This window comes from Typopeltis vanoorti, chromosome 7 (genome assembly GCF_054136105.1).
Source record: "Typopeltis vanoorti isolate ZY-2024b chromosome 7, IOZ_Tvanoo_1.0, whole genome shotgun sequence".
In the NCBI taxonomy this organism is placed as follows: domain Eukaryota; kingdom Metazoa; phylum Arthropoda; class Arachnida; order Uropygi; family Thelyphonidae; genus Typopeltis; species Typopeltis vanoorti.
In genome coordinates this window covers 2,195,260-2,221,517 of record NC_143555.1, presented here as the reverse complement: position 1 = coordinate 2,221,517, position 26,258 = coordinate 2,195,260, and the positions used below count along the sequence as shown (strand labels likewise).

The following is a 26,258-nucleotide window of genomic DNA, read 5'->3' as shown; positions in this document are numbered from 1 at the left end:
TAGTCAACCAGGAGTCACATCATGGTAGTCAACTTCCTGGATAGGAGATGGCACATGAATGGGGATGGGAATAAGGTGGAGAAGTCTATCTTCATGTTTGATGTTCACGATGACAAATGTTTCCTCCATTCCCTGTCCTCTAGTGCATGGATAACTCATCTTATACTTATTTGGGAAGAGCTTGTTTGTTTAAACTTTTTTTCAGTTAACATCAATTATTCTAACATGATATTTCTGTAATTTCTCAGATAGCTCCACTCACAATACTTTTTGAAATGTTTCATTTCTTTTGCAGATGAGGACAAGACGAGGACAGACCAGGACAAACAAAGAAGATGTTGAGTCTTCTTTGTTTGTCCAGGATTTTGAAAGATAGTGGGGCCTTGTGTAACCAAGTGACATTTTAACATGATATCTGTTATCTATTTTTTTTTACTATTAACTTAGTATTACTTATATTAATCCTATATTACTTACCACATCAGTATCTTGTACAAACATATCAAGATTAGGAAGTGGAGTTCCGTTTGGAACATTCTCGTTAATATTCACTGTATAACTGATTCTATTGAAAGTAGGTGCTTCATCATTAACATCTTTAATTGTAACTGTTACAGCAGCTACAGAAACAGTATTTGCATCATCTATCTTTGTTCCATTTACTACTTCAAAGGCCTAAATAAAATGAAAAAGCAAAGTTAAAAAAAAATACATGCAAACACATTTGTCATGCATAAATACTTTCCTACATTAGTGCTTATAAGACAACTGCTTAACATATTAGAAATAAGCAATATCAAAATATAGAGACTGTTAAAATATTCTCTAATAGCTTTTCATGTCTAATTTAGTGATTTAGATGAAGTTATTACTAATTTACATTGTACTGCTCCAAATGCATACTATCCATTGAGGAAATGCCAACTAGACCTCTAAGTGGTCTTAGAGATCTATTTGGTAAACAATCAAAAACATCACCTTGCTTATCAGACTTCAAGGTGGCTGTTTGTTTTTCAAGAGCATGGTCTTTGGTTTCTATTGCTTTCCCCTTTACATGTCATGTGGGTGACACTCGACAAGGATATGCCAATCACGCTATAAGGACCCTTTCCTATTCAAGGATATAGCAATAAATCAGTTCTCCATACCAGCCACCGGCAGTATATAGGACTGAGCTTGATGGTAATGAATCAGGAGACAACAGGGATCATTTAGTGAATAATTCAAATGCATATGCATTTGAAATGCCTACTGCCATTTACTCTGAAGGATCCTGATCGGAAAGAGTCAGAGTATAGTGCAATGGTGATCTCCATTCCACTATATCCAGACCTAGCCCAAGACTACAAAAATCAACATAAAAAGCACCCTACCTTCATGGCTACATGGTGATCAGAATTCATTATATAAAACTTCAGTTATATTTGGTCCCCAGGATTTGAAGGGGATACATTAACTGTGGAAAGGGTACAAAGGTGGATAACATAGATGGTTTCAGGACTGTACAATGTTAGTTATGAGGATCGGCTGAGGCAGTGTGGACTGCAGAGTTTGGTGGATAGAAGAAGGAGAGGTGATATGATCGAGACTTTTAAGCTGTTGAGAGGTGGTTACAGGGTTGACATTGGGGAGTTCTTTCGCTTGGTTGAACAGTGTGAAGGAGTGATGACAAGGGACCATCCCTGGAAGTTACGAAAGGAAACTGTGAGCAAGAGGGTGAGGAGTGGTTTCTTTGCATGGAGGGTGGTTGAACCATGGAATACATTGCCTGATAGAGTGGTGAGAGCAAGAACGGTTAACGAGTTTAAGGAGTGGTATGATAGACTTTGTGCTTCCTTTAGAGGGACCTCCCACGATAAGTCTATTGACTCCATGGAAGCCTGGATGATAATAATAATAATATTAAACTGAAATTTTACTTGAATAAGGTAGTTGTTTCCATAATTTTTATAATGAATTCCGATCACCGTGTAACCAGAAAGGATTTTCAATCATCCATGGAAATGTTACTCACATGCATTGCAATTATTATGGTAATCTAAAGATACATGTTCAGTTTTGATCAATCAGCTGGTATTATTGAAGAGGTGCAGAGACAGTAATCTTATTCCTAACTGCATCAAGCTGAAAAAGAAATTTATTTCTGCTAAAGAACTTCTTGGGGGGGGGGGGGGGTGGGGGGGGGGGGGGGTGGGGGGGGGGGGGGGTGGGGGGGGGGGGGGGTGGGGGGGGGGGGGGGTGGGGGGGGGGGGGGGTGGGGGGGGGGGGGGGTGGGGGGGGGGGGGGGTGGGGGGGGGGGGGGGTGGGGGGGGGGGGGGGTGGGGGGGGGGGGGGGTGGGGGGGGGGGGGGGTGGGGGGGGGGGGGGGTGGGGGGGGGGGGGGGTGGGGGGGGGGGGGGGTGGGGGGGGGGGGGGGTGGGGGGGGGGGGGGGTGGGGGGGGGGGGGGGTGGGGGGGGGGGGGGGTGGGGGGGGGGGGGGGTGGGGGGGGGGGGGGGTGGGGGGGGGGGGGGGTGGGGGGGGGGGGGGGTGGGGGGGGGGGGGGGTGGGGGGGGGGGGGGGTGGGGGGGGGGGGGGGTGGGGGGGGGGGGGGGTGGGGGGGGGGGGGGGTGGGGGGGGGGGGGGGTGGGGGGGGGGGGGGGTGGGGGGGGGGGGGGGTATCTATGCACTTACAGAGAAAGCAAAATTTTTTTTTTTTTTTTTATTTAGTTTTTATTGTGCTCAAAATAAGTTAATATATTATTTATATGCTTTTATTATTATGTACATAGGATTTATGTACTTTAAATATCTATTACGCGATATCGCGTGATATGTAATTTGGTCAAATAAGTTATATATTTTACAAATAAAAAACATTTAAATATAATAATTATAACTTTAATTATCAGTCTTTTATAATCACATAGAATTTTTAAAAATAACGTACAAATAGAAAAAAATAATTATCAAAAATCAACATTTATAGGGAACTTACTAAAAAAAAAACAAAAACAACACTCAAAATAAATAAAAACCAAACTTCAAGCACGCTAAATCAACGAATAACTAAACAAAATCATCACATCGTCGCCTTGTCTGAACACCACCACTGTGTGCACTGGCTAACATAAACAATAGACAATGGCTGGCGGCCATCCCCACTCCACGAAAGTCGATCCCTTCCCTAGTGGCCAATATAAATATTACGCCCTGTTTTGCTGTTGCCGCTATTCCGCTTAGAAACTTGATAGCAACGTCCACGCGATAACGTGTGATCGGCCGTCGGGTGAGAACTTGCATCACGCGATATCGCGTGGGTGGCAACGAATGTGTTAAGGGAGATTATGTTGAAAAATAAAAATAATTTTGAAATTATAAATCCGTTTTTTCATTGTTAGGCCGAGAACTTTTCAGACCACCCTCGTAAAATATGAAATTCAGCCTTAGGTTTTTCTTTATTACTTTCTGTAATATGTTTAGCTGAATTACTAGTAATTCTTTCAAGCACATTCAAAATATCTGGATTCGTATAACTAGAGAGTTTAGATTGTTAGTTTAAAACAAATTCAAACATCCTGCAGAAACCTAGCTAGGTTTCTGCGAGATGTTTGAATTTGTTCCCTAAGTATTGCTTTCTCTGTAAGTGCATAGATTTGAAGTTCTTTAGCAGAAATAAATTTCTTTTTCAGCTTGATGCAGTTAGGAATAAGATTACTGTCTCTGCACCTCTTCAATAATACCAGCTGATTGATCAAAACTGAACATGTATCTTTAGATTACCATAATAATTGCAATGCATGTGAGTAACATTTCCATGGATGATTGAAAATCCTTTCTGGTTACACGGTGATCGGAATTCATTATAAAAATTATGGAAACAACTACCTTATTCAAGTAAAATTTCAGTTTAATATTATTATTATTATCATCCAGGCTTCCATGGAGTCAATAGACTTATCGTGGGAGGTCCCTCTAAAGGAAGCACAAAGTCTATCATACCACTCCTTAAACTCGTTAACCGTTCTTGCTCTCACCACTCTATCAGGCAATGTATTCCATGGTTCAACCACCCTCCATGCAAAGAAACCACTCCTCACCCTCTTGCTCACAGTTTCCTTTCGTAACTTCCAGGGATGGTCCCTTGTCATCACTCCTTCACACTGTTCAACCAAGCGAAAGAACTCCCCAATGTCAACCCTGTAACCACCTCTCAACAGCTTAAAAGTCTCGATCATATCACCTCTCCTTCTTCTATCCACCAAACTCTGCAGTCCACACTGCCTCAGCCGATCCTCATAACTAACATTGTACAGTCCTGAAACCATCTATGTTATCCACCTTTGTACCCTTTCCACAGTTAATGTATCCCCTTCAAATCCTGGGGACCAAATATAACTGAAGTTTTATATAATGAATTCTGATCACCATGTAGCCATGAAGGTAGGGTGCTTTTTATGTTGATTTTTGTAGTCTTGGGCTAGGTCTGGATATAGTGGAATGGAGATCACCATTGCACTATACTCTGACTCTTTCCGATCAGGATCCTTCAGAGTAAATGGCAGTAGGCATTTCAAATGCATATGCATTTGAATTATTCACTAAATGATCCCTGTTGTCTCCTGATTCATTACCATCAAGCTCAGTCCTATATACTGCCGGTGGCTGGTATGGAGAACTGATTTATTGCTATATCCTTGAATAGGAAAGGGTCCTTATAGCGTGATTGGCATATCCTTGTCGAGTGTCACCCACATGACATGTAAAGGGGAAAGCAATAGAAACCAAAGACCATGCTCTTGAAAAACAAACAGCCACCTTGAAGTCTGATAAGCAAGGTGATGTTTTTGATTGTTTACCAAATAGATCTCTAAGACCACTTAGAGGTCTAGTTGGCATTTCCTCAATGGATAGTATGCATTTGGAGCAGTACAATGTAAATTAGTAATAACTTCATCTAAATCACTAAATTAGACATGAAAAGCTATTAGAGAATATTTTAACAGTCTCTATATTTTGATATTGCTTATTTCTAATATGTTAAGCAGTTGTCTTATAAGCACTAATGTAGGAAAGTATTTATGCATGACAAATGTGTTTGCATGTATTTTTTTTTAACTTTGCTTTTTCATTTTATTTAGGCCTTTGAAGTAGTAAATGGAACAAAGATAGATGATGCAAATACTGTTTCTGTAGCTGCTGTAACAGTTACAATTAAAGATGTTAATGATGAAGCACCTACTTTCAATAGAATCAGTTATACAGTGAATATTAACGAGAATGTTCCAAACGGAACTCCACTTCCTAATCTTGATATGTTTGTACAAGATACTGATGTGGTAAGTAATATAGGATTAATATAAGTAATACTAAGTTAATAGTAAAAAAAAATAGATAACAGATATCATGTTAAAATGTCACTTGGTTACACAAGGCCCCACTATCTTTCAAAATCCTGGACAAACAAAGAAGACTCAACATCTTCTTTGTTTGTCCTGGTCTGTCCTCGTCTTGTCCTCATCTGCAAAAGAAATGAAACATTTCAAAAAGTATTGTGAGTGGAGCTATCTGAGAAATTACAGAAATATCATGTTAGAATAATTGATGTTAACTGAAAAAAAGTTTAAACAAACAAGCTCTTCCCAAATAAGTATAAGATGAGTTATCCATGCACTAGAGGACAGGGAATGGAGGAAACATTTGTCATCGTGAACATCAAACATGAAGATAGACTTCTCCACCTTATTCCCATCCCCATTCATGTGCCATCTCCTATCCAGGAAGTTGACTACCATGATGTGACTCCTGGTTGACTACAGGCATAACGACATGTAGTGAAAATCCTATCTCTTCCACATATTGTCATAAATATTCATGGCTGTAAATCCGTGTGTGTGTGTGTGTGTTCACAGGAACTGGTTTGCCTGTTCTGAGGGATGAAAAACCTGAGTTTCCAGGTGAAAAAAAAACCTCTACCTCTTTTTGAGACCTCTACCTCTTTAACTTGCCTTTAGTTGAAAGAGACCAGGTAAAGGTTCCTCGTGTCATGGACGTGAATCAAACCCAAGTCTTTCTGACTAAAGGGATTCATTTATACCAACTGAGCTACATCTTCTTCACTAGGAGTTAATTTTAAGTTGAGTGATGTGAAAAAATCTAAAATTGAAAATGTCAAAAATAGAGGCAATTGTTTGTATCTACAATCACATGGAAGGTTGAAGTCGAGAAGGAGGAAGCTGTTTAAAGATAACATATTGCACCTACCAGAAAAGCAAAACCCACCTTCCCAAAGTACAGCTGTTTTCATAATGTGGGCTCTTCTACATCATACAAGTATTACTGCCTCAAAAGCTATCCTCCCTAGTTGACAAAAATGCCATCTGGATCCCATGGGTGGTAGATGATTTCAGTTGTCTGTGTTTATATCCGTTCTTGTACAATTAACCCCCATTTGGTTTATCCTCCTGGCTTTGGGTATGCAGCCTGATACTGCTTCTCTCAAACAGTCCCTAACCACTTTCCATGCACTACTGCCATTCTTTCCTTGTAGCTTCTCAAGTCATGGCACTGCTCCAATATGCTTCCTAATTCTATCATAATCACCAACTTTATGGTTCAACATAAACCTGTTTTGACAGAGAAGTCCACATGTTTAGCAACCTTCTGCACAGTCAAGTGCCTAACTTGATTATGGGTATATCTTTTGATGCTATTACTAGATCAGGCACTATCCAACTGGTTAATTGGAGGAAGGGGCATTCTGTGAGAGAGAGGAGACTTGTACATGATTGTAGTCTGAGTTGCTGATAAGGAAGTGACCTCTCTGGTGAAACTGGTCAAAAAGAGATAGAGTATTTGGAGAGTAAAGGGGGGGGGGGTCATCAGGAATTTGAGTGGGTAGATGTAGAATTTGTGTTAGGACAATACTTATTATTATTATTATTCTTATTGTGCTATCTTCTATCGAAGGTCAGCGACCATCTTGGCGAACAAACTGTGCTCTTGTGCTAATCTGAACAGTTGTGCACTGCTCTTTCCTGTCCACGTCTTGATGTTGTCAAACCATCAAGACAACATTACCACCAGTGATATTAACATCAAAAGAGGAGTGAGACAAGGATGTGTGCTCTCACCACTCCTGTTCAACATATATGCAGAGGTAATCTTTAAAAAAGCATTGGAAGAATGTTCAGAGGGAATCACAATAAATGGAAAAATTGTTAACAACCTTCGATATGCAGATGACACCGTGCTAATTGCAGATAATATTATGGATCTCCAAAAACTCATTGACAGAGTATACATAGTTGATATTCTTTTTCTTCCTCTAGTTCCTTTGCCACCAATTCTTCCTATCAAAATAGTTTGTAGAAGTTGGTTTTGCTGTTTCTCATGATGTGGCCACGATATGATGTTTTTCGTTTCTTGATTATTTGTACAAGATGTTTAGCTTTGCCAATGGATTTTAAGACATCTATTGGTAATTTTTTCTGTCCATGATATCTTTAGCATTCTTCTGTACAGCCACATCTCAAAGGCTTCGATTTTCTTGATGGTTGTCGCCTTCAATGTCCATGTTTCAACTCCATAGAGCAGAATAGACCACACGTAGCATTTCAGCATTCGGCATCTGACTTCCATGTTTAGGTCTTTATTGCAGAATAGTGTTCTCGTTTTCATGAAGGACTGCCGTGCAACTTCAATCCTTGTCTTTATATCTATTTCTGGATCCCACCGTTCGTTAAGCCAGCAACCAAGATATTTATATCTTGACACTTGATCAATATTTTTCCCATTGAGTGTCAGTTTCATTGATGAGGCTGGATGTTTGCTGATGATCATGTATTTTGTCTTGTTGATGTTTATATTTATTCCCATTCTTTGGCTTTCTATGTATACTCTGTCAATGAGTTTTTGGAGATCCATAATATTATCTGCAATTAGCACGGTGTCATCTGCATATCGAAGGTTGCTAACAATTTTTCCATTTATTGTGATTCCCTCTGAACATTCTTCCAATGCTTTTTTAAAGATTACCTCTGCATATATGTTGAACAGGAGTGGTGAGAGCACACATCCTTGTCTCACTCCTCTTTTAATGTTAATATCACTGGTGGTAATGTTGTCTAATTGAACGGTAGCTGACTGATTCCAATACAGATTTGTTATTAGTCTTATGTCTTGTTCATCTAGCCTTATTTGTTGAAGGATTTCTATTAAGTTAGTGTGTCTGACTTTGTCGAATGCTTTTTCAAAATCTATGAAACACATAAAGACAGATTTCTGTTTTTCTATGCATTTTTGTATCAATATTTAGATACAGAAAAGGGCCTCTCTAGTACCAAAACCATTCCGAAAGCCGAATTGTGTTTCACTTAGAGTTTCTCCACTTTTTGTATAAATGCGATTCTGAATTACTTTCAAAAATATTTTTAATGTTTGGCTCATTAGACTAATAAGTCTGAAGTCACCACAGGAATTTGCTTTGGGTTTCTTTGGGATAGTGATAAATGTAGATTTGAGTCAATCTGATGGAAATTCATCACTTTCATATATTTTATTAAATAGTTTTTCAAGAAGTTTGATGTTATCTGGTTCTATTAATTTTAAAAATTCTGTTTGCACACCATCTGGTCCACTGGCTTTTCCTGTTTTACTTGTTCGTATAGCATTCTCTATTTCGCATTTCATGATTGCTGGTCCTTGAATGTTATCTTTTATATTTATAGGCTTCTGTCTAGTATCATTGAAAAGTTCTGTTACATATTTTATCCAAATCTGTGCTTTATTCTCTTCTTCTAGAACTATTTTTCCATTTTCGTCTCTTAGAGACACTATTTGCTTTTTCCTCAGTTTTCTGGAAATTTCGTTGATTATCTTATACAGATTGAAATTATCATGTTTCTTCTGAAGCAGTTCAATTTCAGTACATAAATTTTTCATCCAATTTTCCTTGGCTTCTTTTATTTTTTTCTTGATGATGTTATGTGTTTCTGTTTACCTGGCTAGGTCTTTGTTTTTATACATTCTTCTTGTATCAATAAGAGAAAGAATCTCATCTGTCATCCATTCCTGTTGTTTTATATTATTCACATAACCTACTTCTTCAATACTTGTTGTTACGATAGCATTCTTTAAGCTATTCCAAAGAGATTCCACACTTTTATTTTCTTCTATGTTAATCTGTTGTAATCACAGGTTAAGCTGTGTCTTGCCACTTTTATTTATGTTCGGGTCTTTCAGTTTTTCTACATCAATTTTCTTTTTCTGCTTTTGTGATTTTTTAGCTGATTTTAATCTAAGACGTACTTCTGCAACTATGGGATTGTGGTCTGATGAGATATCTGCCCCAGGATAAGTCTTTGCACTCTTTATACTACTGTGGAATCTTTTATTTATCAGTATATAATCAATTTGATTTCTGACAATATTATGTTGGTTATCTTGAGGCGATTTCCAAGTGTACAGTCTTCTGGGTGGAAGTTTAAACCAGGTATTTGCTATTGATAGATCTTCTTCCTGACAGAATTGGACTAGGCAATCTCCTCTGTCATTTCTGGTGCCTAAGCCATGTTCGCCAACAATTTCTCCATCACCCCCTCTTCCCACTTTTGCATTGAAGTCACCCATCACTATGTTTATATCATGTTTCTTTGTTAGGTTTTTAATCTCTTTTAGGTGTTCATAAAACTCTTCAACATCTTCTTCACTTTTGTCAGCTGTGGGTGCATAAGCTTGGATGATATTTATGTTAACGGAGTTTCCCTTAAGTTGTAACAGCATTATCCTTTCAGAAAATGGAATCCAATTTATTACTGATTTATTGATTTCTTCATCTACTATTACAGCTACACCATGTCAATGTTTGTTCTCATCATTCCCAGAGTAATACATTGTCATATTATCTTGTTGACACTTTCCAGATCCTGGCCATCTTGTCTCGCAAATTCCCAAAATCCAGATGCCCAGCCTCTTCATTTCTCTTGGCAAATTTCTTAATTTGCCAGCTTCGTACAGAGTTCTGACATTCCAAGTTGCAATTTTAAAAGTGGACACCATTTTGAGCCCAGAGATTCTTCGCACCCCTGTCCCATTTAAGGGACGCCGGGAACTTGGGGCCAATTGTAAGGGTTTGGTTTGCTCGCCATGGTGGTGGTTCTGGAGATAAGGTAGAGCAGTAGTTTCTCCGTTTGCTTTCTGATTCGCAGTATTACAGACGTACACAATATAATCATATTGCCATCTGCAAATCTCTGATCACAAGCTTTTCCATCATCATTTGGCTTCAACCTTGTGTCAGTACTGACAATGCTGCTTCCCCATGTCAGGGGCAGTGACCCCAGCAGGTGCTTATTTAATGGCGGCACTACTCGCCATGTCACCGAGTTTTCATTGGGCTTTGTGAGGTTTTAAGTGAGACAGAGTTGCCACTTCTGCTCCCCCCATGCCCTGATAGCTCAGTCGCTGTTGGTCCACGGCTGCTTATTCGCCAGATTGCTCTGCTTATATCGCAGCTAACCTCCATATCTGAAGGCTGTTCCTCGATCCGCCACCTGGGGACGCACCCGGTAGTAGTCAGCTCTTCCCCTGGATTATTATTACTATTATTTCAGGCGACTCCAGGAGTCCTTAGACTCATCGAGGGAGGCCCTAAACATCATGTCCACACAACTATGCGATTACATTCTCACAATATCTATCATACCTTGCCTTGAACTCGTTCACCGTCATAGCACCCACAACAGACTCTGGCAGCTTATTCCACTCATTTACCACTCTAAAAGTAAAGAACCCAGCTCTAACACCCCTGCTAACTACACTCTTGCCCAGCTTCCATAGGTGTCCCCTAGTTCTCCCATCACCAGTGCTGATCTCAAAAATATTCTCTGAATTAATCCTATAATTAATACTTATAGCAAAGATTTCTGCTTCTCTTCTTGCTTGGTCAATGGTATTGAAGTAGAGGAGCCAGTTGGAATTATATGGATGCTCAGGTTTAGGAAGATGACTTCAGTCTTTGTATAGCTGGATTGCAGGTGGTCAACTTACATAGAATGGAATGAGAAGTGATTTGAGGGGTTATCAGTGTTTGGAGGCTGGTAAATGCAACAGATGAAAGTTACTAAATTGGGCAAGGAAATTTTGAGTCAGAGAAGGTGAAAAGCAGAGGATTCTAAATTGTCTTTTTTCTGGCAGGCTATGTCATATTTAGGGAATGGATATAGGGTTGGTGAGATGGATAGGTGAGTAGTTGACGGAGAGATATCAGAGAGTAGTTTATTCAGGAGTAGAGTCCAAAAGATGGCCTGTGACTAGTGGTGTGCTGCAAGGTTCTGTTCTTGGACCACTACTATTTAATTTGTTCATTAATGATATATAAGAAAGGATCTGAGAGGAACAGTTCATTTGTTTGCTGATGATGCAAAGTTGGGTAGGTTAATAGTGAATGCAGATGATGTCAGAATTTTGCAGGATGATTTGGATAGATTGTAGGACTGGGCTAAGGAGAACGGATGACGATTTAATGTGGCAAAATGTAAGGTTATGCATTTTGGGATGAAAAGATTAGCAGCAGTATACCACATTGGTGGAACGGTACTCCAGGAGATTGATGAGGCCAGGGATTGGAGTGTTGGTGGATAGGGAGTTGAAGTTTAGGGGACACATTGCAAAAGTGGCTAAATCAGCTCATCAAATCACTTGGCTGCTAAAAAAATACATTGATGAACAGAGACAAGCAAGTTATTGTTCCTCTGTATCGAGCCTTGATAAGACCCCATCTCAACTAGATTTGGTCACCTAGGTTTCTTCTAGATGGGGAGGAGGTGGAGAGGATCCAGATGCGAGTGACCAAGATGATAGCAGGTCTATGGAATGAACCTTGTGAGAACAGGTTGAGGATTTGTGGGTTGCAGAAATTGTTTGATAGGCAGAAGAGGGGGGATATGATTGAGATTTTCTATAGGATTAATTCAGAGGATATTTTTTGAGAACAGGACTGGTGGTGGGAGGACTAGGGGGCCATCCATGGAAGCTGGGGAAGAGTGTGGTTAGTAAGGGGTGTTAGAGCTAGGTTTTTTACTTTTAGAGTGGTGAATGAGTGGAATAAGCTGCCTGAGTCTGTTTTGGGTGCTATGACTGTGAATGAGTTCAAGGCAAAGTATGATAGATACTGTGTGAATGTTGAATAGTTGATAAAATGATGTTCAGGGCCTCTCTTGATGAGCCTGAGGAGCCCAACTCCAAGGAGCCTAAAGGCTCCTTGGAGTTGCCCGTAATAATGAAAATAATAATATTTCACACAGGGAGCATGTGCCTTTGTGAATGTTCTTGAATATCAACCAAGCAGTGTTCATCTCCTTTCCACCCAACTCCTCATTCCATGCTACAGCTCCAAGCTGTCTCCTGAGCTTCTCATAATCATCAGCCTTGTAGTTCCACATATACCCTTTCCTCACAGAAGTCCTCACATGGCTGACAACTACCCAGATAATCATTTCATGATCACTCTCACCAACTGAAAGGAAATTTGACACTTCATTTATAATAACATCCTTTGATGAGATGATCAAATCCAAGATCCTCAATCCTCATGTGCCCTCTGTTGCATATAACCTGAGGTAGTTTTCCCTCCAAAACTCAAGAAGCTCATTTTCTTTACTTCCAATTGCTATCTCATCATCCCAGTCTATAGTGCCATAATTAAAATCAACCATAATGATCACCCTTTTCCCATTTGTTTGGTTAATTTGTTTATACATTTCCTGGTCACTACACTACCCTCCACATTACTAGATCGTACGGTAGCATCCGACAAGGCATTTCATTCTATTCGCCTCTGTCTCACACCATACTCCTCAAAACCATTAACACTAATTTTACTTTGCATCTGTACCTTGTATGGTCTTAGCTCTTTTTCTCTCATCAATAGCACTCCACTTCCCTTTTTACCTTTTCTATCTTCAAGAAATACATCACACCCTTCCATCTCTTTTCTTGTTAGGATGTCATCCTCATCCAACCATGTCTCATTTATTCCAACAATTTTTTTGTGAATGTACTCAATCACTGCAGCCATTTCATTTCATTTCCCTTGTATTTGATACTACTAGCATTTGTATACAAACATAACAGCTCATTCCCAGATCTATAACAAGTTTCACTGATACCACTTATCTGATGTGACTTCTCCATACTTTCCTGAAGCCATTTCTTTTCCTACTTACTCATCCCAGAACCCTCTTCAAATCCAACTGTTTTTTTCCCTACATCCCAGGTCATCCCACTTTCCTTTTTGTCTATGCACATCTTCATATTCTTTTGGAGCATCAACCTTTCTCGTGTTGTGTTCCCCTCTCAACCCTGAGTCTCCCTGTTTGTCTTGCACACTTATTCTTTCATTCATTACACTCATGCTACCTACTTCTTCATTCATAAGCACCACTTCAATCTCTCCTTCATTACTCCCTCACTCTCATATCACTTCTTACTTGCTCAGATTCATTCTCTGCACTCACTACACATCACCCCTACCAGCAGCATCAGCAGTCCTCTCCAAATGACTTGCATCAAAACCATTCAGATACAGTCCATCACTCTTATATAGTTGAATTTTATCTTCACATTCATTTTCCACATTAGCAAATTTTGATCTGCACTGAGCAAAATATAGGAAAACATCCCATCAAGGAAGGAGAAAAAAAAGACAATTTCTCCTGCATAATATATATGTGTATAGACAATATCATTTGGTTGGAAAGCACTAGGTTCCAATCCCAACTATAACAGAGTCTTCTGTCAGTACTTTCAGTTAAAGGTGAATTAGTGTCATACCAATTAAAAAAACAAAAACATGTAAAGCATACAATGCAGGTAAAGAATTAATCACCCTATCATAAGCTGTTTTAGTTTTCTAAAAAGCCAAGTTACTTGGCAGTGATAGGCCATTGAGCCTGCCACAAAAGAGAAAATTTATACCCCCCCCCCCAAAAAAAAAAGATAAGTTGGTTTACATCAAATCCTTCAAGACTGAAAAATGTAATGCCTTATTGTAAAAAAAAAAAGAAAAAAAACTTAACATTAAATTCAAGTCTCTTGAATATTTTAGTAGAATTAAAATGTTCTTGTTATTTGTGCCGCAATAATTTATTTTACTAACAATGGACATAAATTTTAGGGTTCAAATTCAGTATTCAATATCGAAATGGTTGATGACTCAAAGATATTTAATGTAGAGCCACCATTAGCTACTGGATCAACATCAGTTAGTATTAGGGTTGCAAATGGTCCACTAGATTATGAGAATCCAAACCAAAGAAAATAATTAAAAATTGTAACTAGAATGGGAAGAATAAAATCCCAGGCCTCACAATAAAGTTCTATCTCTAGACCGTCAAGTCCTAGGCCTTCCACCCTCTGGCTTGGCAATACTTATTCTTGAATTCATTCATCACTGCTTGCACTCACAAAATTCTTTCTTTCATATTTACATTGTGATCAGCATTCATTTTTTTTTCAAACAATTATGGAAACAATTACCATTTTAGTAGAACTTCAGTTTAATATAAACCAAAATAATTGCCAGAAGTTTTGACCTTCATATCAAGGTCATCATCTAGAGTACACAAAGAAACAAGCTATGTTATAATCTACATAGTATGCTAAAGCCTGCACTTTATACTGTTACTACCAATCATCACCAACTGTATTGTACCTCCTGCACAGTATTTTCTTTTCCAACACATCTTGCTTGATTTCACAGTCATTCATTTCACTCCTACACTATTTTCTTGCTTAACCCTTGGTATGCAGTTATACATTGCTTGTGTCAGCTATTGCCTTTTGAATTTCCATGTGCTGCCAACATGTTTTCTGCTCAGCTCATCTATCCAACATAATGATGCTAACTGACTACAGAGCTTTCCACAATATTAAAGGAAGTAATCCTAATGGGAGATTTATTTGAATATGGATTGGAAAGCAGAGATAGTTTACAGAAATAAGGAGAGCAAATTTTTAGTTTTCTTAGTGTTAACTAACTTGATAACATGTTTTGGGAGCAACACAAGGTGTTAAATTGTTGGATTCGGATACTCTCATGGGATATAGTTGGGAATGAGTTATCGACACTATCACCATAGTTGAGTATAACTGTGATGTACTGGTTTCGGGGGGGGGGGGGTACTCTCAGGAGAGGATATATCTTTGAAATTTAAGGCAGACAACTATGGGTGGGTGGGGGGGGGGGGGGGTGGGGGGGGGGGGGGGTGGGGGGGGGGGGGGGTGGGGGGGGGGGGGGGTGGGGGGGGGGGGGGGTGGGGGGGGGGGGGGGTGGGGGGGGGGGGGGGTGGGGGGGGGGGGGGGTGGGGGGGGGGGGGGGTGGGGGGGGGGGGGGGTGGGGGGGGGGGGGGGTGGGGGGGGGGGGGGGTGGGGGGGGGGGGGGGTGGGGGGGGGGGGGGGTGGGGGGGGGGGGGGGTGGGGGGGGGGGGGGGTGGGGGGGGGGGGGGGTGGGGGGGGGGGGGGGTGGGGGGGGGGGGGGGTGGGGGGGGGGGGGGGTGGGGGGGGGGGGGGGTGGGGGGGGGGGGGGGTGGGGGGGGGGGGGGGTGGGGGGGGGGGGGGGTGGGGGGGGGGGGGGGTGGGGGGGGGGGGGGGTGGGGGGGGGGGGGGGTGGGGGGGGGGGGGGGTGGGGGGGGGGGGGGGTGGGGGGGGGGGGGGGTGGGGGGGGGGGGGGAGCCAGTCCCAGAGGTGATATGATACTAAGGTTAAATAATGCAGAAGTCACATTTTCATATATGAGTAGCCAAAAGGTGTCACACCTTATTATTAAAATACTCTGGATTAGAGATAGTTCTTGGAAGTTTTTCCACTCAGTTATATTATAAATTAAACATGCCAAGAAACTTTATTCTTAGTTTAATCATTTTTCCCAATGTAAGCAAACAAAGTTTGCACCTGAAGTAACATCAGCTGGATCCCACTGATGAGACCTCAATAAAGGTCGAAGCCAGTTCGTGTAATGAATCTTCCCATAATGCATAGCATTATGGGGAGATATGTTAAACCTTGGCCATTCAACCTATGGCCAAGGTTTAACACCAAAAGAAATTCATTCCAAGTTCATAAAAGTTTATGGGCACTCTTCTTCTTCTCCTTCTCCGTCATGGTCGCTTGGTGTCGCACGGATTAGATCGTCGGCTTGTCGAGAGCTCCTGAAAAGATCAGTATTATTTTGTGTTAACATTAGATATTTTACCAGAATTTTAAGTAGTATTGTTTGCTTTTTGTTTCTTGGTGTGTCTGTGCAATTTTTGCGTGTTTTCTGTTATTTTAATTATTATTTTTAAGAAAAGATAGCGTACTCATGGCACCGATAAAGAAAAAAATGGCGGCCAGGTCGCCATGCTTGCTTAAGAGTTTTGATGTAAAAGAATTTATGCAATGTGCTGTCTGTGAGATGTATGCCTTGCGAAGAGCGGTAGGAGTCTGGTTAGAAAGTGATAGTGGAGTTAATATGTGTAGAAAGTGTAAAGAGAATGAGGACTTCAAGCGTGTTTCGTGTATCGAGACTGATATCGTTAACGGTAGTCAGAATGTAGAAAATGGCGGTGTACTAGAGAATTGCGTGGTAGTGCCAGATATGTGTGAGAGCGTCGCTGAAAGTGTAAATGAAGGTAGAAACACCGAAGGAATGGATGATTTGATCGATAATGAAAATGGTGAGATAAATGCGAGTAGCGAAATTGCCCGTTTAAATGGCGCGATACACAGAGCCAAACGACAACTGGAGCGTATGCAAAAATGTGTGTTGAACGTACCGACAAATAACCGGCGGAAGTCTGTGACGGCAAATAATAGAATGTACGTAAACGTCAATAAAATGAAGGAGCGAGTGCTGTATGGGGATTCGCTATTAAGAGGCGTAATAATTGAGAGTTTAACGAAGTCGTACCAGCCGGGTGCGAACATAAAGGACGTCAGCGAATCTATTCGACTGCAAAAACAGAGGGTGAAAGAGATGATAATAGTGGCAGGAACGAATGATTTGAAAGAGGACAAAATGGAAATGATAGAGGATGTGAGGGAGTTGTTTGAGGTAGCAAAAGAGAAGAGCGAGAGAGTTAGGATGGTGAGTATCTTACCGCGGTATGACAGCGAAGTGTTTAGAAGGAGGGCCATAATTGCCAATGACTTTATGCGTGGGTTATGCATGGAGAGTGGTGTGGAATTTGTGGATGTGTGGAATGAGTTCGATGGGCGAAAGGACTTATATAAGATGGATGGGTTACATTTGAATGGAGTTGGTGTACGGAGACTTGAAAGAGTGTTGATGAATGATGTGGAAGTGGATGTACAGACTCAGGGAAACTAGATTTATTAAGAGGGGGGGGAGTAGATATGCAGACTTTAGGGGGGGCAGTTAAGTGTATGAACGAGTATATTATGCCCGGGCGAGTACGACGGACAACAAATCAGAATGGGATAATTAGTATAAGGAATCAAAGTAGGGATGGGACAAATGGGCTTCTGCGATTCATGTACACTAATGCCAGGAGTATTAGGAACAAGAAGGAAGAGTTTTTGGCCATGGTTGGCACTTCCAGGCCACAGGTTGTCGGTATTAGTGAAACATGGCTGACAGAAGATGATAAAGCTAGTGGGATTGAATGCGATGGGTATAGCGTGTTCAGGAGTGACAGGGTGAATAAAAAGGGGGGAGGAGTGTTATTGATGATAGCTGATGAGCTTCAGCCAAGGAGTATAGAAGTTGAACTGCAGGATGGGGAAAAAAGCACATTTGAGGCTGTTTGGTGTGAGATACAATCTAGCAGAACAAAATATACAATTGGGTGCTGCTATAGACCGGGTGATGGAGTGGATGGTGGGAATAGTATGCATAAGCAAATAGAAGAAATGAATGGAAGGAGGGTAATTATTATGGGTGATTTCAATTATGGTAACATTGACTGGAAAGAGGAGAGGGCACATGGGAGGAAGGAATTGGATTTTATGCAGTTATTAAGGGACAACTATCTACGGCAACATGTATTGGAAAATACCAGGGGGCAGAGAGTGCTGGACCTAGTAATTGCAACTGAGAATGTAGCTGTAACGAACATGACCATGTTGCCACCAATTGGTGAGAGTGACCATAAGGTCATGACTTGGGAGGTGGCTAAAGGAGTCGAATTTACAATTAAGACAGGGTATATGTGGAATTACCGGGCTGGTAAGTATGACAAGCTTAGGTGTGTGCTTGGCTCAATGCCATGGCATGTAAAACTGCAAGGGCTGGATGTTGATGGTGCATGGGAGGTGGTTAAGAACTGTTTGCAGGAGGCAATGGTTGACTGTATACCAAGAGTCCGAATAATAAATCAGGTAGGGGTTAAATGGATGAATAACACTATTAAGCTTGAGCTGCAAAAAAAGAAACAATTGTGGAGGGAATTTAAGGAGAAGGGTGACCATCAGGTGCATGAACAGTATAAAGCTCAGGCCAGGATGGTAACAAGGGTGGTAAGAAAAGCAAAAGCAGATTACGAAAGGAAATTGGCCATGCAGGCTAAAGAGAATCCCAAACAGTTTTTTCAATATGTTGCAAGTAAAAGGAAAAATGCTCATGGTAGAATGATCTTAAAAAATGCTGAGGGTAGGGAGGTAACTGAATCAGTCGATGTTGTGGAATTACTGAGCGAGCACTTTGCAAGAGTATATCATCCAGGTGGTGGCTTTGCGGAAATGGAGGAACCAACAGCTTATACTGGAATTGTGATGAATGAGGTAGAGGTAACTAGTCTATTACAGAACCTCAATGTCAATACATCTGTGGGATTGGATGGTATACCAGCTCGTGTCGTACGTGAAGCGGCCAAAGAATTGTCAGTGCCCTTGACCATTATGTTTAATTTGAGCCTCAGGACTGGGTCAGTCCCAAGGGGGTGGAAAGAGGGGAAAATAGTTCCACTGCACAAAGGTGGTTCCAAGGCTGCTGTTGAAAATTACCGGCCAATCAGCATAACAGGAATCATTATCAAGGTCTTAGAGAAAATAGTCAAGAGGAAAATACAAGATTGGATAGGAGAAAATGGGATACTGTATCGGGGACAGCATGGTTTTGTGAAGGGTAGGTCATGCCTCAGTAACTTGCTCACGTATTATAACACAGTGACGGCTGAACTGGATAAGGGTAATGGGCTTACGGTGATTCTGCTGGACCTTGCTAAGGCCTTTGACAGGATACCACATGGAATTCTAATCAGTAAATTGCAGCATATGGGAATGGACATAGGGTTGCTGAGATGGATAGGAGGGTGGTTGACGGAGAGATATCAGAGAGTGGTTTACTCAGGAGTAGAGTCCACAAGACGGCCTGTGACTAGTGGTGTACCACAAGGATCTGTTCTTGGACCACTGCTGTTTAATTTGTTCATAAATGATATAGGAAATGATCTGAGAGGAACAGTTCATTTGTTTGCGGATGATGCGAAGTTGGGTAGGGCAATAGTGAATGCAGATGACGTCAAAATTTTGCAGGATGATTTGGATAGATTGGAGGTCTGGGCTAGGGAGAATGGATGTCAATTTAATGTGGCAAAATGTAAGGTTATGCATTTTGGGGTGAAAAGATGGGAGGCAGTTTACTGCATTGGTGGAACCGTGCTCCAGGAAATTGATGAGGCACGAGATTTAGGAGTGTTGGTGGATAAGGAATTGAAATTTAGGGGACACATTGCAAAAGTGGCCAAATCAGCTCATCAAATCACTTGGTTGTTGAAGAATACGTTGACAAGCAGAGACAAGCAGGTTATTGTTCCTCTGTATCGAGCCTTGATAAGACCTCATCTCGACTACTGTGCTCAGATTTGGTCACCTAGGTTTCTTCTTGATGGGGAGGAGGTGGAGAGGATCCAGAGGCGAGTGACCAAGATGATAGCAGGTCTGTGGAATGAACCGTATGAGAACAGGTTGAGGATTTGTGGGTTGCAAAAATTGGTTGATAGGCGGAGGAGGGGAGATATGATTGAGACATTCAAATTACTGAAGGGTTTCTATAAAATTAATTCAGAAGATAATTTTGAGAACAGGGCTGGTTGTGGGAGGACTAGGGGACATCCATGGAAACTGGGCAAAAGTGTGGTTAGTAAAGGTGTTAGAGCTGGGTTCTTTACTTTTAGAGTAGTGAATGAGTGGAATGCGCTCCCTGAGTCTGTGGTGGATGCTGTGACAGTGAATGAGTTTAAGGCGAGGTATGATAGATACTGTATGAATGTCGAATAGTTGTGATGAAAATGATTTGGGGCCTCCCTCGATGAGTCTAATGACTCCCTGGAGTTGCCCGTAATAATAATAATAATAATAATAATAATTATACATGCCCAAAAGGATATTTGCATTGTAGTATGGAATACAAAGGCATTGATGTGAAGTCATTAGCCTCAATATACAAGTAGCCCCCAGTAGTGAAGTGACTTCACATGCAAACTTGGTTTGCTTACATTTGGATAAAGGATGAAACCAAGAATATAATTTCTTGGCATCTTTAATTTATTGATGGTACTAGTTTACAGGAAATTGACGAGGCTGGGGATCTGGGGTGATGATCGACAGAGATTTGAAATTTAGAGGACATATTGCAAGAGTTGGCAAAATAGCTCATAGGATTATTTGGATGCTGAAGAACACACTGACAAGTAAAGATTGGGAGGTTATTATCATTATAAGGCTATGATTCGGCCAGGTATTGACTACTGAGCACAGATTAGTCACCTGCAATTTTTTGGCATCAGGAGGTGGTGGGCAGGATTCACAGATGAGTGACCAAGCTGGCGACATGTCTGTGGAATGTTTCCTATGAGAGTTGATTGAAGATGTGTGGGCTGCAGAGTTTATCTAGCAGGCAGAGGAGAGGAGATATGATAGAAACTTATGAGTTACTAAAGGGATTCTATAAGATTGACAGAACAGAAATTTTTCAATACATGAGGAGTAGGGAGAGGGAAACAAGGGGTCACACTTGAAAGTTTTCTAAGAGTGTGGTTAGTAAAGGTGTGCAGACTAGGTTTTACTTGGAGAGTGGTGAATAAGTGGAATGGATTGCCAGAGGTGGTTGTAAGTACTCCAACAGTGAATAGCTTTAAAGAGATGTATGATAGGTATTGCTTAATTAACAGAGTTGATCTTCCATGATGAGTCTTGACTCCATGGAGTACCCATATCTCATCTCATCTTCCTTTCCCTCTTTTACCTTGCGGTGTCGAGGGTTTATTAATCATTGGACTTCAAACCATTCACAGGATAAGGTGGTCAGCCCTATGCCCCGGTGTATTCTATGTCCGTAGTGTTGAGTTCTCAAGGCTGGTTTGCCTGCTTTGCGAGATGAAAAATCCCAGGATAAACTGGGGAAAAAACCCTACTGTTCATGCCCAAGACCGGCTAACTTGGCTATGGCTGAGGAAGATCCTTCAGCTCCTCACGTCATCGACGGGAATCGAACCTAGGACACTCCTTCCTCAGGCATATGGTTGCGATGCGCACAGCCTCTACGCTAACCGCATGAGCACCTATATAAATAATAATAATTCTGAAACAGACTTTGAAAGGGCTAAATGCTGCAAACTCGCATCCTACAATGTTTGTCCACCCAAGTTTCCAGCATTCATCCAGACAATAATGTAGTCATCTCACCAAAACACAATGCCAACCTGGAATCACTCTTCTTGTCCAATTCCTGTATTGATGATGGGCAAGTTCCCTCCACTTCACCAAGAACAACTCTTTTCAATGTCATCCTTAGTTTCATGATTAGTATTATCATAAGATCCCACGGATCATCACAGATTCATCTAGGAGGTCCCTTTTGTCATATACACAGCTCATCATGCTGCACCTTAAACACATTCAAATTCTCTGAAGACACCAGGCTCTCAACACAATGCATTCCAATCATTCACAACTCTCCATGCAAAACACCTGCTTCTCACTCCCCTGCTCATGCCCTCCTCATATAGTTTCTAGTGATGACCTCTTGTTCTCCTCCAAATCTCCCACAATTTTATATAAATCCTCTTCAACATTATCCTATAACAACGCTTTACCAGCCTGTACATCTCTATCATACTACCCCTCTTCTTCCTATCCACTAGACCATGCAAATTGCATCGTCTCAATCTTTCTTCATATTCAATGTTCCAGTGATCAGAAACTATTTTGATCAATTACCTCTGGACCTTCTGTGCACAGTAGCCCATATGTGGCCTAATCGGAGCCATATACAATGGAACTAGAATCTCCTTACTTCTACAAGTCAGTATCTTCTGCATCATCACCAGAATTTGTTGTGTTATCCTCACAGTTTTGGCAATATGTCCTCTAACTGTTAGATCCTAATCCACCATAACCCCAAAATCTCTTATTTCCTCCACCTCCAACAATATATCCCCACTAAGAGTAAACTCTACAACCCGCCTTTGTTTACCAAATTTTAAAACCTCATATTTATGATATAGTAGGCATGGCCCCAATGCGTGGTAGAAGAATGGCAGCAAAGACCACGTTGTTGGGTGATTTGAATTTGTGGGATTTTGCACAGTGCATTGCACGTGATACATATTCACTGAGAAATTAAATAAGTGGAAGGAAATGGAAACTACAGAAAGAGTGTATAAAATGTTTCAAAAGTGAGTGCATATTAAGTGACCAGAATGAAGCATTAGTAGATTGGACAACATTGACGGTAGGATAGAAAATGTTAGAATTAATGTAAAACATGTGGCCGTGGAAATAAAGGAGAAGAAAATGGGAATAAACAAATAGTGCATTTGAATGTTATCCTTCACAGGACAAAGTGCAAAATACAAAAATTGCAGAAGCAGCAAGAGATGACCAAGAACAAGAAGAGAAAGCAGTCCAAAGTAGTAATAAGGACCATGTAAACAAACAAGAAAAACAAGCTAAGGAGAAAATTAATATTGAGACTCAATGATCATGGGAGCAGTTAATGAAAATGTGCCAAATTTGTGTTTCACTGGTGCAAAAATTCACAATATTAGTCGTGTCATCCAGATGAAAAAAAAGGTAAAGCAAAGGAACTGATTATCTTGGTTGGCACAAATGATCTCAGAGGCAAGAAGTATTCTATGCCAGAGGATATAAAGGAGTTGTTAGAAGAATTAAAAATGAAGAGCGAGAAAGTGAAGATTGTCAGTGTTCTGCCACACTATGATAGAGACAAACTGAGAAGGAGGGCATTGAAGAATATGTAAGTTGTGCAGAAGTAATGATGCAGGATTTGTAGATCTGTGGGCTGTGTTTGAGATGGAAAGAAGGATTTGTATAATACGGAGAGAGTACATCTAAAAGATTTTTGGTGTTAAATGTCTAGAGAGCTTTGTTCACCGAGCATGTTGAAGTGCATCAGGAAAACTTGAGCAATTAGGATGGAAGCAAGTGAGGTTTGTATGAAAGCACCCATGAGTGAGTGAGTGTGAGAATGACCAAGTGGGAATCTTAGTCACTCAAGCAAATATAATGAATAGGATCATCAATTCAGTAAGTAAAGGTGGACAGAGCCTAAAGGGATGCTGCAGTTTCTATATACAAATGCCAGAAGTACCAGGAACAAGAGAGAGAGAAAGAGAAGTTTTTGGCATTGGTTAATGCAACCATACCCCGTGTGGTGACCAGGGTTAAAGAATAGTCCCAATGTAGCCCATGCATGTCGTAAAAGGCGACTAAAATGGGTACCCAGTACCTGGAGGTATAGCCAGGTTCCTTCTTGTAAGGTTGGCCGCAGGGCTAACAACCCTGTCCTGTAAAAACTCATTTGTTAAGAAAGTCAAAAGGAAAATTAGCCAGACAGACTTCACGGAACAACCTGGACAACAGAAAAAGGATTATGAATATTGGCTTGGAAGCTGGAATGTCTTGAGCCTGAACGGACCAGGAACATTGAAGAGAGTGTGTGAGGAACTACAGAGATATAGAGTGCAGATAACAGCATTGCAGGAGGTGAGATGGAAAGGAAGTGGCATATTTGATACCAGAACACATACTATTTTTGGTGTGGAGGAGATCAAAAAGCCTTTGGCACTGCATTTTTGATTGATAAAAAATGGAAACACTTGGATCTTGATTTTAGACCAGTTAATGAACGACTGTGATGAATTATTGGAGAAGATACATGATCAGGCACCAAAACATGATGTAAAAATGGTTCTATGAGACATGAATGCCAAAATAGGAAAGGAAGAGACCTTCCAACCAACAATTGGAAGAGATAGTGCACACGAAGAAAGTAATGAAAATGGCATGAGACTAATTGATTTTGCAAGTAGCAAAAATATGATCTTATGTACAACCTGTTTTCCACATAAAAAAGTATATAGCTACCTGGAGATCAGCAGATGGAATAATGGAAAATCAGATAGATCATGTGATGATTGATAGACGACATGTGACAAATATCATTGATGTAAGAAGTTTTAGAGGAGCGGATTGTGATACGGATCATTACTTGTTAAGAATTAAATATAAACAAAGGATAAAAATTAATAAAGCAGGTAGAGGAAAGAGAACACCAAGATATGACATTCAAAAATTAAAAGATGGAAAAATCAGATAAAAATATATTGAAAGATTGGGAGAAGAAATAAATGAGGATGAGCATACAAATAATATGACTATAGATAAAAATGGGAAGGGATCAAGAATAAAATTACTAAAGTGGCTGAAGAAGTCCTGGGATTCAGAAACAATGATAAAAGAAATGAATGGTATGATTTGGAATGTAGAAAATGTGTTGAAGACAGAAATACAGCTCGTCTAAAGATGCTTGGACGAAAAACTCGAGCAAATAAGAATGAATATAGAGAAAAGCGAAAACAAGCCAAAAAGATGTGTAGAAGAAAGAAACGTGAATGGGAAAAGGCAAGGATAAATGAAATTGAGAATTTGAAGAATACAGCACAAATTAAGAAAATGTATAATAAGATAAAGGAAATTAAAGGTGGATTTCAACCAAGAACAACTTTCTGCAGAGACCATGAGGGAAACTTGCTCAGTGGAAAGGAGGACATTTTGAGAAGGTGGGCAGAATATTTTGAAGATCTCCTTCAGGACAAAACAAGCTTGGAAAATGACTTTCCAGAAGAAGACGAGTTTAATGAACCCTGGCAAGTATGGGAAAAGCTAAGACAGAGGAAGCACCAGAATTAAATGAGGTGGAATTAGCCCTAAAGAGAATGAAAAATAATAAAGCACCTGGTGGAGATGGAATACCAGTTGAGCTATTAAAATACGGTGGGCAATTAGTATTAATCAAAATACATAAGTGCTTGTCAAAAGGTATGGGAAACTGAATCTATGCCTACTGAATGGAACACTGCTATTATCGTTCCTTACATAAGAAAAATGACAAGTCTCTGTGCCAAAATTATAGAGGAATATCACTATTAGCAGTAATTTACAAAATATTTGCAAGGGTACTGGCAACTAGATTGGAACCCTTTATAGAAAAAACGCTGGGCGACTACCAATGTGGCTTTAGGTATGATAGATCAACAACAAACCAGATTTTTACAGTACGAACTATAATGGAGAAATGCTATGAGTTCAATATCAATCTGCACCATTTGTTGTTTGTGGACTTTAAACAAGCCTATGATAACATCGATAGAGATAAGCTATTTAAAGTCATGAAGGAATTCCAAATTCCACCTAAACTGATAAGATTAGTTAAAATGACACTCAGAAATACCATGGGTAGAGTGCAAATACAGGGTGAACTCACACCTGAGTTCAGGATTACCAAAGGATTAGGACAAGGAGATCAACTATCAACAATGCTTTTCAACCTATGCCTTGAAAGGGTAATACAAAATGTAATTATAAATAGAGGTGGAACTATTATGAATAGAAGTCTACAGCTTTTGGCTTTTGCAGATGATGTGGACTGTATTGCAAGGACTGAGAGAAGCCTTAGAGAAGGTTATAGACAAATGAGAGAGGAGGCAAGGAAAATGGGACTACAAACAAATGAAACTAAAACAAAATACTTAATTGTTGCCAGAGATAAACAAAAATTGGAAAACAGCCAAAGTTTTACAGTAGATGAAGAAACCTTTGAACGAGTCCAGCAGTTCAAATATTTGGGTTCAGTAATAACAGAAAATAATGATATGTCAGTTGAAATTACTTATAGAATAGCTGCTGCGAATAGAACTTATTATAGTATTCAGCCACTATTAAAATCTAATTTGATTTCGATAAAAAGTAAAATCCAGCTA

The 26,258-nt window shown here is 40.5% G+C and overlaps 1 protein-coding gene across 1 annotated transcript in view; it reads right to left on the bottom strand.

The window, feature by feature from the left end:
- The window catches only part of Cad87A (cadherin 87A), a 1,045,423-nt gene that overhangs the window by 621,676 nt on the left and 397,489 nt on the right, over positions 1-26,258 (bottom strand). The window contains exon 12 of the mRNA XM_090395555.1: positions 478-675. Coding sequence (XP_090251681.1) covers positions 478-675 — 198 coding nt within the window. The remainder of the gene's footprint in view (positions 1-477; positions 676-26,258) is intronic.